The following is a 12,129-nucleotide window of genomic DNA, read 5'->3' as shown; positions in this document are numbered from 1 at the left end:
AGGCTGCAGTGAGCTGAGATCACACCACTGCACTCCAGCCTGGGTTACAGAACAAGACTCCGACTCACAAACGGCTTCCAGACAAGTGGCAACAGCAGCAGCCCAGCCACCACCAAGACGGGCCGGCACGACACTCCTCACACAGAGCTGTCTCAAAATCTGAACAAATCAGCGTTTACAAATGGGGGAGGCCAGGTGCAGTGGCTCATGCCTGTAATCCCAGCACTCTGGGAGGCCAATGGGAGGATGGCTTGAGTCCAGGAATTCAAGACCAGCCAGGGCAACATGGGCAAAAAATCTCATCTCTTAAAAAAAGAAAAGCTGGGCGCAGTGGTGCACGCCTGTAATCCCAGCACTTTGGGAGGCCGAGTCGGGCGGATCACGAGGTCAGGAGATCGAGACCATCCTGCCTAACATGGTGAAACCCCATCTCTACTAAAAATACAAAAAATTAGCTGGGAATAGTGGCGGGCACCTGTAATCCCAGCTACTCGGGAGGCTGAGGCAGGAGAATGGCGGGAATCCCGGAGGCAGAGCTTACAGTGAGCGGAGATTGCGCCAATGCACTCCAGCCTGGGTGACAGAACAAGACTCCGTCTCAAAAAAATAATAATAAATAAATTAAAAAACAACAATAACAACAACAACACAAAAATGTAGCTGTACGTGGTGACACATGCCTGACTTCCCAGCTACTCAGGAGGCTGAGTGGGAGGAGAACCTGGGCCCAGGAGGTTGAAGCTGCAGTGAGTAGAGATTGCACCTGGGCAACAGGGCAAGACCCTATCTCAAATAATAATGAAAAATAATAAAAATAGGGAAAGAGTTTCACAACCATGACCTGAAATGTAACTTTCTTCACAAAGACATGAACGAGTTCACCAGTGAAACGACCCCGGTTGCCACTTGCATGTCGCCTCAGGCGTTAAGGACATGAACGGGTTCACCAATGAAACGACCCCGGTTGCCACTTGCATGTCACCTCAGGCGTTAAGGACATGAACGAGTTCACCAGTGAAACGACCCCGGTTGCCACTTGCACGTCACCTAAGGTGTTAAGGACATGAACGGGTTCACCAATGAAACGACCCCGGTTGCCACTTGCATGTCACCTCAGGCGTAAAGGACATGAACGGGTTCACCAGTGAAACGACCCTGGTTGCCACTTGCATGTCACCTCAGGCGTTAAGGACATGAACGGGTTCACCAGTGAAACGACCCCGGTTGCCACTTGCATGTCACCTCAGGCGTTAAGGACATGAACGGGTTCACCAGTGAAACGACCCTGGTTGCCACTTGCATGTCACCTCAGGTGTTAAGGACATGAACGGGTTCACCAGTGAAACGACCCCAGTTGCCACTTGCATGTCACCTCAGGCTTAAGGAGGCTGAAGCATATGCTTCCTGTTTCACAGCCACAGGCACCCGTGAGCTGACGTTAAACACTGACAGCAGATAAGCCAGTTGCTGATGCACGGCCAGTGGGCACAGCACTCTCCCTACCCATGTGTTGGCACAAGGCTGTTTAATGTCAGTTAGGAGTAGAAATATTTTACTTTTTCCCTGTTCCAACTACATAAAGGGGAGCGTGAAATAAAAGTGAGAGGTGTCAATCCTTCAGGTTCTTTAACCTAAAGCCAAGAGAGACCAAAGAATGTCACAAAGTTTCATTAAATGATTTATTGAAGAGCAAATTATTTGCAGGGTATTTTTAGTGATTGTGTGGATACAAAACATCTGTAGCCACTTTGTAAATCCTTACTAAACATTCTTGCAGCTGACTAGATAACATGAAAAACCTTTTTCAAGCAGCCCAATTACTGGAATACAGCAGAATTTTTTTTTAAAAAGGACAACTTGGCCAGATGCGGTGGCTCACGCCTGTAATCTCAACACTTTGGGAGGCCAAGGCAGGCTGATCGCTTGAGTCCAGGAGTTTAAGACCAGCCTGGGAAACGTGGCAAAACCCCATCTCCACAAAAAATACCCCCCAAAAATTAGCTAGGCGCTTTGGTGTGTGCCTGGAGTCCTGGCTCTACGGAAGGCTGAGGTGGGAGGATCACTCGAGCCTAAGAGGTCAAGGCTCTGCAACTGGGGGATAAGGGAGTAAAGAGGCCCCTTTGGGCCTGGACAACAAAGTGAGACCTTGTCTCTACAAAAAATAATTAGCCGAGTGTGACGGTACACTCCTGTAGTCCTAGCTACTCCGGAAGCAAAGTGGGGAGGATCCCTTGAGCCCAGGAGTTCTAAGCTGTAGTGAGCTCTGATCACACCATTGTACTGCACTCCAGCCTGTGCAACAGGGCGAGATCCCGTCTCTAAAATAAAAAAAAAATCAGTCTCCCAAGTAGCTGAGGCGATAAGTGTGCAGTCATGCTCAGCTGCTTCTTTAAACAGATACATACCTAAAAGTTGCCAGAGTCTGACTGGATTCTGAACTAAATGTTGTTTCAACAACAATCCGTTGATCCCTTCAAAGGTAGGGGTTAGCAGTCTCAATTGTAAGCTCTGAAAAAAAAAAACAATACTGGAGGTCACACCAACATTAGAGAGTACCAAAGCAATGCAGACTAAAAGTCGTTTTTAAAAGTTCAAATATATAATTATTTGTAATATCGACATTGCCCTGAAATATGAAGTAATAGTCTGAGGAATATTTCAAAGCTTTAGGTAACATCAAAATGTCAAAAGCAAGTAAACAGGTTAAAACACAGTAATTGGCCAGGCGTGGTGGCTCACGCCTGTAATCCCAACACTTTGGGAGGCTGAGGCTGGTGGATCACCTGAGGTCAGGAGTTCGAGACCAGCCTGGCCAACATGGTGAAACCTCATCTCTACTAAAAATACAAAAATTAGCCGGGCGTGGTGGTGCACACCTATAATCTCAGCTACTTGGGAAGCTGAGGCAGGAGAATCACTTGAACCCGGGAGGCAGAGGTTGCAGTAAGCCGAGATAGCACCACTGCACTCCAGGCTGGGCAACAAAGGGAAACTCCATCTCAAAAAACAAACAAATAAACAAACAAAAAATCACGATAGTGGCCAGGCACGGTGGCTCATGTCTGTAATCCCAGCACTTTGGGAGGCTGAGGTGGGAGGATTGCTTGGGCCCAGGAGGCAGAGGCTTCAGGGAGCCATGATCAGGCCACTGCACTCCAGCCTGGGCGACACAGCGAGACTGTCACAAAAAAAAAAGAAGAAAACAAAACACAGAAGTACACTGGCTGCTATCCCATGGCCTGAAGCTTCTGCAGGGGAAAGGGAGCAGCCCAGCTCTCCAAAGGCCACAGTGGCTGCCCAGACCCGGGGCTCCTTCTGTCACCAGAGAGTGGCTCCTTGTAGAACATTTCCAGGTACCAAACCAGTTAACAAGTATATACTTTCAGCGTTCTCCTTTCAAGATAAACATTTTCCCATTTAAATATGTTTTACGGCCGGGCGCGGTGGCTCACGCCCTGTAATCCCAGCACTTTGGGAGGCCGAGGCAGGCGGATCACAAGGTCAAGAGATGGAGACCATCCTGGCCAACATGGTGAAACCCCGTCTCTACTAAAAATACAAAAATTAGCTGGGTGTGGTGGCGCGCACCCGTAATCCCAGCTACTCAGGAGGCTGAGGCAGGAGAATCGCTTGAACCCGGGAGGCGGAGGTTGCAATGAGCCAAGACCATTGCACTCCAGCCTGGGCGACAGAGCGCGATCTCTGTCTCAAAAATAACCGAATAAACAACAACCTAAAAGGTGTGGGCTAAGCTCCTAGGCGAGGGCTAGGAGAAAACAACATCAGCCCAAAAGCTCAAGGACACAAGGTCTGGTTTTCGGGAGGAGATGCTATCCTATCCTTAGCAGAACCTGAAACAAAGCCGCACTACAGGGGGTGCTCAATGACTTTGTATCAATAACGTGCCGAGCTACATGACAACAGCAAAATGCAGCTACAGGGTATTTTGCGGACACAGAAACGTTCTGGGCCCCCTACTCGGCAATAACCACCCTAACTGGAAGGCGCTGGAATTCCTGGTGACGGAATCGATCCACAGGCGCGGACTGTAAATTCGTGCTACGCCGGAAACCCTTACTGGATTCCACTTTAAAACGCGAGGGAGACAGGCGGAGAACATCCACACACAACAGACGGGTTGGGAAAGTCCACGCCGAGGACTGCGCGGATCCCAGCCCTGCCTCTTCCCGGCCCGCCCAGCGCCCACGCTCCAGGGCCCCAACAGTCGCTCCGCGCCGAGGTCCACAGCTGGGGGATCCGCGAGCCCACAGGCGCAGGCTCCCCCGCCGCAGGGGCCAGGCGGCCTCCGACCCGCCCCGCCGGGCTGGGCCTTACAGAGCAGAGCCGGGCGGGAGGTGGAGCCCGGACGCCGCGGGGATTTACCTGCAGAGCTCGGCCTCCAGCCTCGGCGAGGTCCCCCGGAGGCCTGCTGGCCATGTACGGCCGCCCCCTCCCGGGCCTGGCGGGGAACCCTGGACTCCAGGCCGGGCCTGGGCCCCACAGCCGCCGAGGACCCGGGCCTGGACCCCGGCGGAGGGCACGGAGCAGCAGTAGCAGCACGGCCATGTTGGCCTGAAAGCCGCGCCTGCGTGATCCGCGAGCCGCTACAGGGCGCCTGCGCGGCGGGGTGGGCGGGGCCTGACGTGGCGCCTGCGCGGTCCCCACAGCTCCGCCCCGCCGCGGCCGGGTGCCGCTTGCCGCACCCCCGAGACTGAGCCCGTCTCCCTCGTGGCTGCCTGAGGCCCGGGTACGGGGGCGCGCGTCTGCGAGGAGGTCGCGGGTGCCCTGATTTTTTTTTTGAAGCCGGCCTTATATTTCCAGGGCCTGGCGGGTGAATAACCTGTCGGGTCGTGGCTGCGTGGTCGTGCTCCGCCCGCGCCGAGGGGCCTCACGCCCGGGCAGCCTGCGTCACCCGCAGGGTTCGGTCACAGGCGAGGGCGGATGGTGCGGGCCGGAATCCCGCCTGCGATGAGAGGCCCGCGCTCAGGAGGGCGGCGCGGGAGGCCTCGGGTCGGGAGGGCCCCTTCGGGTCTGAGGAGCGCAGGAAGGGGGCGGTTTTCCTGCGTCTTGAGCCGCCCGAGGACGAGGACCGAAGTTGCAGCCGCCGCAGGGAGGGCAGCCCCGGAGGAGGAGGGTCGTGAGGGAGGGAGCGCGCGGCGCGGCGCGGCCTGGCAGGCGTCTGCAGAGCTCGTCCCGCAGAGCTCTGACTTCGGAGCGCTCCGTCCTGTCTCTTCGGACTGGCTCACCTCGGAGGCGCTTCGAGCCTCGGTCCTGCCCCGGCCGCTGCGCGAGCCCATCGTAGGAAGCGGGGAGGCGCCGTCTGGAAGCTTAGGAAGAGGCTCTGTTCTCTTCAGGGTCCGCCCGCCGGGCCCGGGCAGGGTCCCTCGTGGGCTCCCAGGCGCGCGGGCTCCTCCGCCACCCCGACCCCTTCCTCCGTCCGCCTTAGGTCTAGAGCTGACGCCAAGAGCTGGAAAGCTTGTTGAGTAGGAAAAGCACAGACTAGATGGTCTGTCACAGAGGTAGGATGAGGGTGACCGATTTATTTTTATGCAAATTCGTAACAGTGAATGCCGGTAACGACAGCCAACATCACCCAGTGCCTAGCTCCGTGTCGAACACCCATGTAATATTCACAACCCTGTGCAGCGAATACAATACCTCTATTTTACATGTAAAGAAAGATTCAGAAGCATTAAAAGTAACCTGCCTAGGATTACAGCTCTGAAGTTAGGGCAGAATTTGAAGGCCGGTCTGGTTTGTTTCTAGACCTGCACTCACTCCACCACTACAGACGAGGCTGCAAAGCCAGTGGGCTGCGTGTAATCCTCCCTCTTCCTCAGCCCCGAAACGCTCAGGAAAGTGTTTTCAGTTATCGTGGTTATCCGCCCTCAGCCCTCCAGCGGGCCGGGTGCCTCAGCAGAGGTGCTCGGGGCTGGGGAGGTGTTCTGTTGGTTTGTGGAGAGGACCTTCCCCTACACCCAGGGCTGACACTGATTTTCACAACTGAACCGCTTTTCCTTTTGCTTCTTATTGTACAGTCAGCCTTCGCGGTGAATCCAACCTTGCCGTTTCCTCCTCCACTATTTTTTCTTTCCCTGATTGAAAGACAGCAGCGGGGCCGGGCGCGGTGCCCTCCCCCTCCCTCTCCCCGCCCCCCGCCCTTTATCCCAGCACTTTGGGAGGCCAAGGCGGGCGGACCACGAGGTCAGGAGATGGAGACCATTCTGTCTAACACGGCGAAACCCCGTCTCTACTAAAAATACGAAAAATTAGCCAGGCGCGGTGGCGGGCGCCTGTAGTCCCAGGTACTCGGGAGGCTGAGGCAGGAGAATGGCGTGAACCCGGGAGGCGGAGCTTGCAGTGAGCCGAGATCCCGCCACTGCACTCCAGCCTGGGCGACAGAGCGAGACTCCATCTCAAAAAAAAAAAAAAAAAAAAAAGGGTCACAAATCCTCTGAACGCACAGGCATAAAGGGTTGTGGGGCTCGGTCACTTCCTAGAACACAAAAAACCCTTTCGGAAGTTTGGTTGGGTTGGTCACGGGACAAGGCTGGAGAGAGGGTGAGGACACACATTTGGATGTGTTTGGGAAGAGTTTAAGCGTAGTCCTATTAATATTGTTTGAGATAAGTTAAAATTGTTTCCTGGCAATTCATCAGAAGCAGTGTGGGGTGTTGGCAAGAGGCCTCCTCTGGGGAAAGAACACTGGGTTCTGTCTCCTCTGGCCTATGACCTTAAGCAAGTTATTAGCTTCCTCAAGCCTCCATCTTCTCAGCGGTAAAATTGGGATGATAATTATCTGCAAAGCAAGGCTAATATCAGCCTTGGGTTTCCCACAGGGTGGTTATGAAGATAAAATGCAATAAATGTGTGTGAGGGCAACTGACGAGCCAGGAAGCCTTGGCATCCAGAGTTATTACTGGGACGTCATGGGAAATGAGGATATGGGAACAGAGTATTTATGCATTTATTCAAACTCATCTCTAACAACCGTGCTTTGAAGGCTGGCTGTATCCCAGGCCCTACAGGTGAACCGTGACTCTCAGCTCTCAGCTTCCGCCCCCGCTGTAGTGGCGGCAGCAGCAGAGGCTGACCTCAAGCAGTAGGGGTTTTGTTTAAGGATTCGGGTGCCCCATGGTTTGGGGGTTTTGTTTTTGTTTTGCTGCATGATTTGGATTCAAGAAGAAGGATCTGTAGGACAGTGGGCTCCCGGGTCTGCCTTTGCCCTCATAGCCTGCAGCAGAGCAGGACGTTCGCTTTCCCTGCTCCGCCCGTGTGTTCTTCCTGCACTGCCTGACTGCTGCTTGCTCATTTGTGCTTCCGCGTCACCCCTCCTCAGCCCTCTGAACTCTGCACGTCAGGACTTGGCACACTTCCTATCTGCTGCTTGCTCATTTGTGCTTCCGTGTCACCGCTCCTCAGCCCTCTGAACTCTGCACGTCAGGACTTGGCACACTTCCTAACTGCTGCTTGCTCATTTGTGCTTCCGCGTCACCCCTCCTCAGCCCTCTGAACTCTGTACTTGGACTTGGTGTGACTTCCCTTCCCCGCCTATTCCCTAGAGGCAGTCTCTTGGTGACTCCTGGTTTGGGTCAGGGCACGCCTTAGGTCTCTGGATGGCTACCAACCCCAGGTTCCCTCAGCTCTAGCCCCATAAGAGAGGAGGCCTCAGGAGCGCCTAGGGCAGCCCTTTCAGCCTGGGCTGTGGGAAGGGAAGGTGGACAGAGAAGAGACCCCATGCCTTTGTTCCCTGTTGATGCAGAAGCATTCTAGGCTCTGTCCCTTATTCCTGCTGTCGGCTGAAGCTTCAGGCAAGGTGCTCTACAAACTTCAGTTGCCTCATCTATCAAAGAGTAACGTTTAACATTCCGGAGACAGAAGTTGATCTTTGGGACTTTTTTTGATTTTAAGATCTAGGCTGGCGGGGGCGGTGGCTCATGCCTGTAATCCCAGCACTTTGAGAGGCCGAGACGGGTGGATCACGAGATCATCAGATGAGACCATCCTGGCTAACATGATAAAACCCAGTCTCTACTAAAAATAGAAAAAATTGGCCGGGCATGGTGGCAGGTGCCTGTAATCCCAGCTACTTGGGAGGCTGAGGCAGGAGAATCGATTGAACCTGGGAGGCAGAGACTCCATCTGAAAAAAAAAAAAAAGATCTAGGCTTCTGGCTGGGTGCTATGTCCCACGCCTGTAATCCCAGCACTTTGGGAGGGCAAGGCAGGCGGATCACTTGAGGTCAGGAGTTCAAGACCAGCCTAGCAAACACGGCGAAACTCTCTTTCTACTAAAAATACAAAAAAATTAGCCAGGCATGGTGGCAACATGCCTGTAGTTCCAGCTACTCGAGAGGCTGAGGCATGAGAATCGCTTGAACCTGGGAGGTGGAGGCTGCAGTGAGTTAAGATCGTGCCACTGCACTCCAGCCTAAGTGATGAGTGAGATCCTGTCTTTTTTTTAATGAGACGAGGTCTCACTGTGTTGCCCAGGCTGAAGTACAGTGGTGCGATTTCAGCTCACTGCAGCCTCTGCCTCCCAGCTTCAAGCGATTCTCCTGCGTTAGCCTCTCGAGTAGCTGGGATGACAGGCATGAGCCATCGCACCAGGCCAAGACTGTCTCAAAAAAAAAAAAAAAAAAAAAAAAAATCTAGGCTTCCTTATTAACATCTGAACAAATAATTACATATTCGCTTCTTTCCAAATTTGGCAGCAACTAAACTTAAAAATTTTTTTAAGCACATTTGCTTTTGCAGTTAGCCTGGCCTCCAGAGCTCTTGGACTGCAGCACCCATAATGACGGCCAAAGCTGCCCCCACGGCGACTCCTCCTGCTGAAGCGAAGTCAGGCAGAACAATAAGGTATGTGTTGAATATGAGCATGTCTTACATAAAACATGTTACCTTGTGAAATGCTTGAAAATAAACAAGTTCATCTCTGTAAATTTTAGTACATTTTCTTCCTGAAGCTCTTTCTTAGGAAACAGTTTCTTCTTATATCACTTGTTAACTGGGCTTTACTCATCCATGTACAACCAGATTTTATTCTTCTTTAAAATATGGGGCTGGGCGTGGTGGCTCACGCCTGTAATCCCAGCATATTGGGAGGCCGAGGTGGTTGGATCTGGATTACCTGAGGTCAGGAGTTGGAGACCGGCCTGGCCAACATGGTGAAACCTCGTCTCTACTAAAAATACGAAAATTAGCTGGGTGTGGTGGCAGGCACCTGTAATCCCAGCTACTCAGGAAGGAGACTGAGGCAGGAGAATCGCTTGAACCCGGGAGGTGGCGCTTGTGGTGAGCCGAGATCGCGCCACTGCACTCCAGCCTGGGCAACAGAGTGAGACTCCATCTCAAAAAAAAAAAAAAAAATGCTGGGCACCGTGGCTCACGCCTGTAATCCCAGCACTCTGGGAGGCCGAGGTGGGTGGATCATCTGAGGTCAGGAGTTGGGAGACTAGCCTGGCCAACATGGTGAAACCTCCTCTCTACTAAAAATACGAAAATTAGCTGGGTGTGGTGGCAGGCGCCTGTAACCCCAGCTACTTGGGAGGCTGAGGCAGGAGAATCGCTTGAACCCAGGAGGTGTTGGTTGAAGTGGGCCGAGATCGCATCGCGTCACTGCACTCCAGCCTGGGTGACAGAGTGAGACTCCGCCTCAAAAAAAAAAAAAAAAGGGTGGGCGGATCACCTGAGGTCTGGAGTTTGAGACCAGCCTGACCAACACGGAGAAACCCCGTCTCTACTAAAAATACAAAATTAGCCAGGCGTGGTGGCACATGCCTGTAATCCCAGCTACTTTGGAGGCCGACCGAGGCAGGAGAATGGCTTGAACCCGGGAGGTGGAGGTTGCTGTGAGCTGAGATCGCGCCATCGTACTCCAGCCTGGGCAACAAGAGCGAAACTCCGTCTCAAAAAAAAAAAAAAAAGAAAAGAAGATGGAAAGTTCATTCCTTTTTTTTTTTCTTTTCTTGAGACAGAGTTTTGCTTGTTGCCCAGGCTGGACTGCAATGGCTCGATCTCGGCTCACCACAACCTTCACCTCCCGGGTTCAAGCGATTCTCCTGCCTCAGCCTCCCAAGTAGCTAGGATTATAGGCATGTGCCACCACGCCCGGCTAATTTTGTATTTTTAGTAGAGACGGGGTTTCTCCATGTTGGTCAGGGTGGTTTCAAACTCCCGACCTGAGGCGATCCACCTGTCTCGGCCTCTCAGGGTGCTGGGATTACAGGCGTGAGCCACCACGCCTGGCGGAAAGTCCGTTTCTACTAGCAAGAAACCTGTACAGGAATTTGAGCATGACTAAATAATCATGTATTCCTCAGCGTTTCTTTAGATTGTTGGGTGTGGGACTTTGGACAGGTGTTTAAGGACCTGGAAGGGACAGCCTATGTCCTCTCCACGTGACGGGAATCCCCACAGCCCTGGGCAGTGCATTCCAAGTTCGCCAACGTGGCAACTTAAAACAACAAATGCTTATCTCACTCTGTTTCTGAGGGTCAGGAATCTGGGAGTGGCTCGACTGGACCGTTTAGTCTCTTGGACTGGACAAGCTTGCAGTCCAACTAACTGATGGCCAGGGTGTGGCCAGTTGGGAGGGGGCAGGTAGCAGGGGAGTGGGGAGCGGCCAGGGAATGCTGGAGAGTCCGAGGGGGAGTGCTGCTGAGGACTAATAAAGTCTGTGGTAAAAGCATGACTGGCTGCTGAGAGAATGGACTCTAGAGAGGCCAGAGGTGGGAATGTGAGGCCAGGGAGGAGGGAGGCTTTTGCAGCAGTGCCAGAAGGTAAGGATCCTGGCAGGACCGAGGCATGCAGCTGGTTCTCCAAGAGGATCCAGTAAAGCCTGGGGTGTCTTGGTGCCCACTCTGGGCTGCTTTCTCTGATCTGCAGCGCCAGGAAGAGAGAAGCCAGCAGAGGCCAGCATGTGGCTGCTGGTGGCCCAGCTGCTGAGGGGGATGAGGGTGAGTCTCCAGACCAGCCTCTGAAACGCCAGGACAGGGCCGCAGACACCAGGCTCAGTGTGGACATGGAGCAGGAGGAGGGCTTTCTTTTTGTTGTAACTTAAAGGGCTGGTTTGACAAGGAACAGGTGGTCATTTCATTTTTTTTTTTTTGAGACGGAGTCTTGCTCTATTGCCCAGGCTGGAGTGCAGTGGCTCAATCTCAGCTCACTGCAAGCTCCGCCTCCCGGGTCAGGCCATTCTCATCTCAGCCTCCCGAGTAGCTGGGGCTACAGGCGCCTGCCACCACGCCCGGCTAATTTTTTTGTATTTTTAGTAGAGACGGGGTTTCACCGTGTTAGCCAGGATGGTCTCGATCTCCTGACCTCGTGATCCACCTGCCTCTGCCTCCCAAAGTCCTGGGATTACAGGCGTGAGCCACCGTACCCAGCTACAGGTGGTCATTTCTACATAAAATCTGAACCCCGGCTGGCCCACTTCAGACCTCCTCACCTCACGGACCCATGGACAAACAGAACCACATGAGTGGACTTGGGCTGGTGGTGGGATTTTCCTGGGGTGCTTTCAGCAGCCTTCCAGAGACCAGCATGCCTTTCTGGTTTCTGGAACGCTCAGTGAGCTTTGGCTGGGGAGCACAAGGGCTGATCAGGTTAAGTTCAAGATTATCTGGAGATGGACAGGTACTTTTGCTTTATACACACCTTGAAACCTTGAACGAAAGCATGCAGTTTGGGTTTACCATCCCCGTCCCTGCTGTGTATTTTTTTTTTTTTTTTTTTTTGAGACGGAATTTTGCTCTGTCATGCAGGCTGGAGTGCAGTGGCGCGATCTCGGCTCACTGCAACCTCCGCCTCGCGAGTTGAAGCGATTCTCCAACCTCAGCCTCCCAAGTAGCTGGGACTACAGGCACGCGCCACCATGTCTGGCTAATGTTCTGTATTTTTAGTAGAGATGGGTTTTCACCATGTTAGCGAGGATGGTCTTGATCTCCTGACCTCATGATCTGCCCACCTTGGCATCCCAGAGTGCTGGGAGCCACCGCACCCGGCCTGTCCCTGCTGTTTTATGTTTTATTTAGCTTGACAGTTTATTTACTTCAGCCCTAAGGCAGTCCTACATGAAGTTACAGTTTCGTAAACAGAACAGATGAAATAGAACAAACTCGATAGA

General features: G+C 53.1%; 1 protein-coding gene across 7 annotated transcripts in view; it reads right to left on the bottom strand.

The window, feature by feature from the left end:
- The window catches only part of SPG7 (SPG7 matrix AAA peptidase subunit, paraplegin), a 50,981-nt gene extending 46,354 nt beyond the window's left edge, over positions 1-4,627 (bottom strand). For 4 of the 7 annotated variants that reach the window (XR_010152501.1, XM_054669640.2, XM_054669638.2 and 1 more), the window contains exons 1-2: positions 4,384-4,613; positions 2,406-2,508 (exon numbers count right to left, since the gene is read on the bottom strand). Coding sequence is in view for 5 of the 7 variants with exons in the window: in XM_054669640.2 (XP_054525615.1) it covers positions 2,406-2,508; positions 4,384-4,566 (286 nt within the window). In the remaining 2 variants the exon portion in view is untranslated. Of the gene's footprint in view, positions 1-2,405; positions 2,509-4,383 lie in introns of all 7 variants that reach the window. The other 3 variants (XM_024349520.3, XM_024349523.3, XM_063797529.1) reach the window with 3 other exon arrangements.
- Positions 4,628-12,129: the final 7,502 nt, after the last annotated feature.

The sequence above is a fragment of the Pan troglodytes genome, chromosome 18 (genome assembly GCF_028858775.2).
Source record: "Pan troglodytes isolate AG18354 chromosome 18, NHGRI_mPanTro3-v2.0_pri, whole genome shotgun sequence".
Taxonomy (NCBI): domain Eukaryota; kingdom Metazoa; phylum Chordata; class Mammalia; order Primates; family Hominidae; genus Pan; species Pan troglodytes.
The sequence above is the reverse complement of the archived record's forward strand: the minus strand, read 5'-3'. Positions and strand labels throughout refer to the sequence as shown.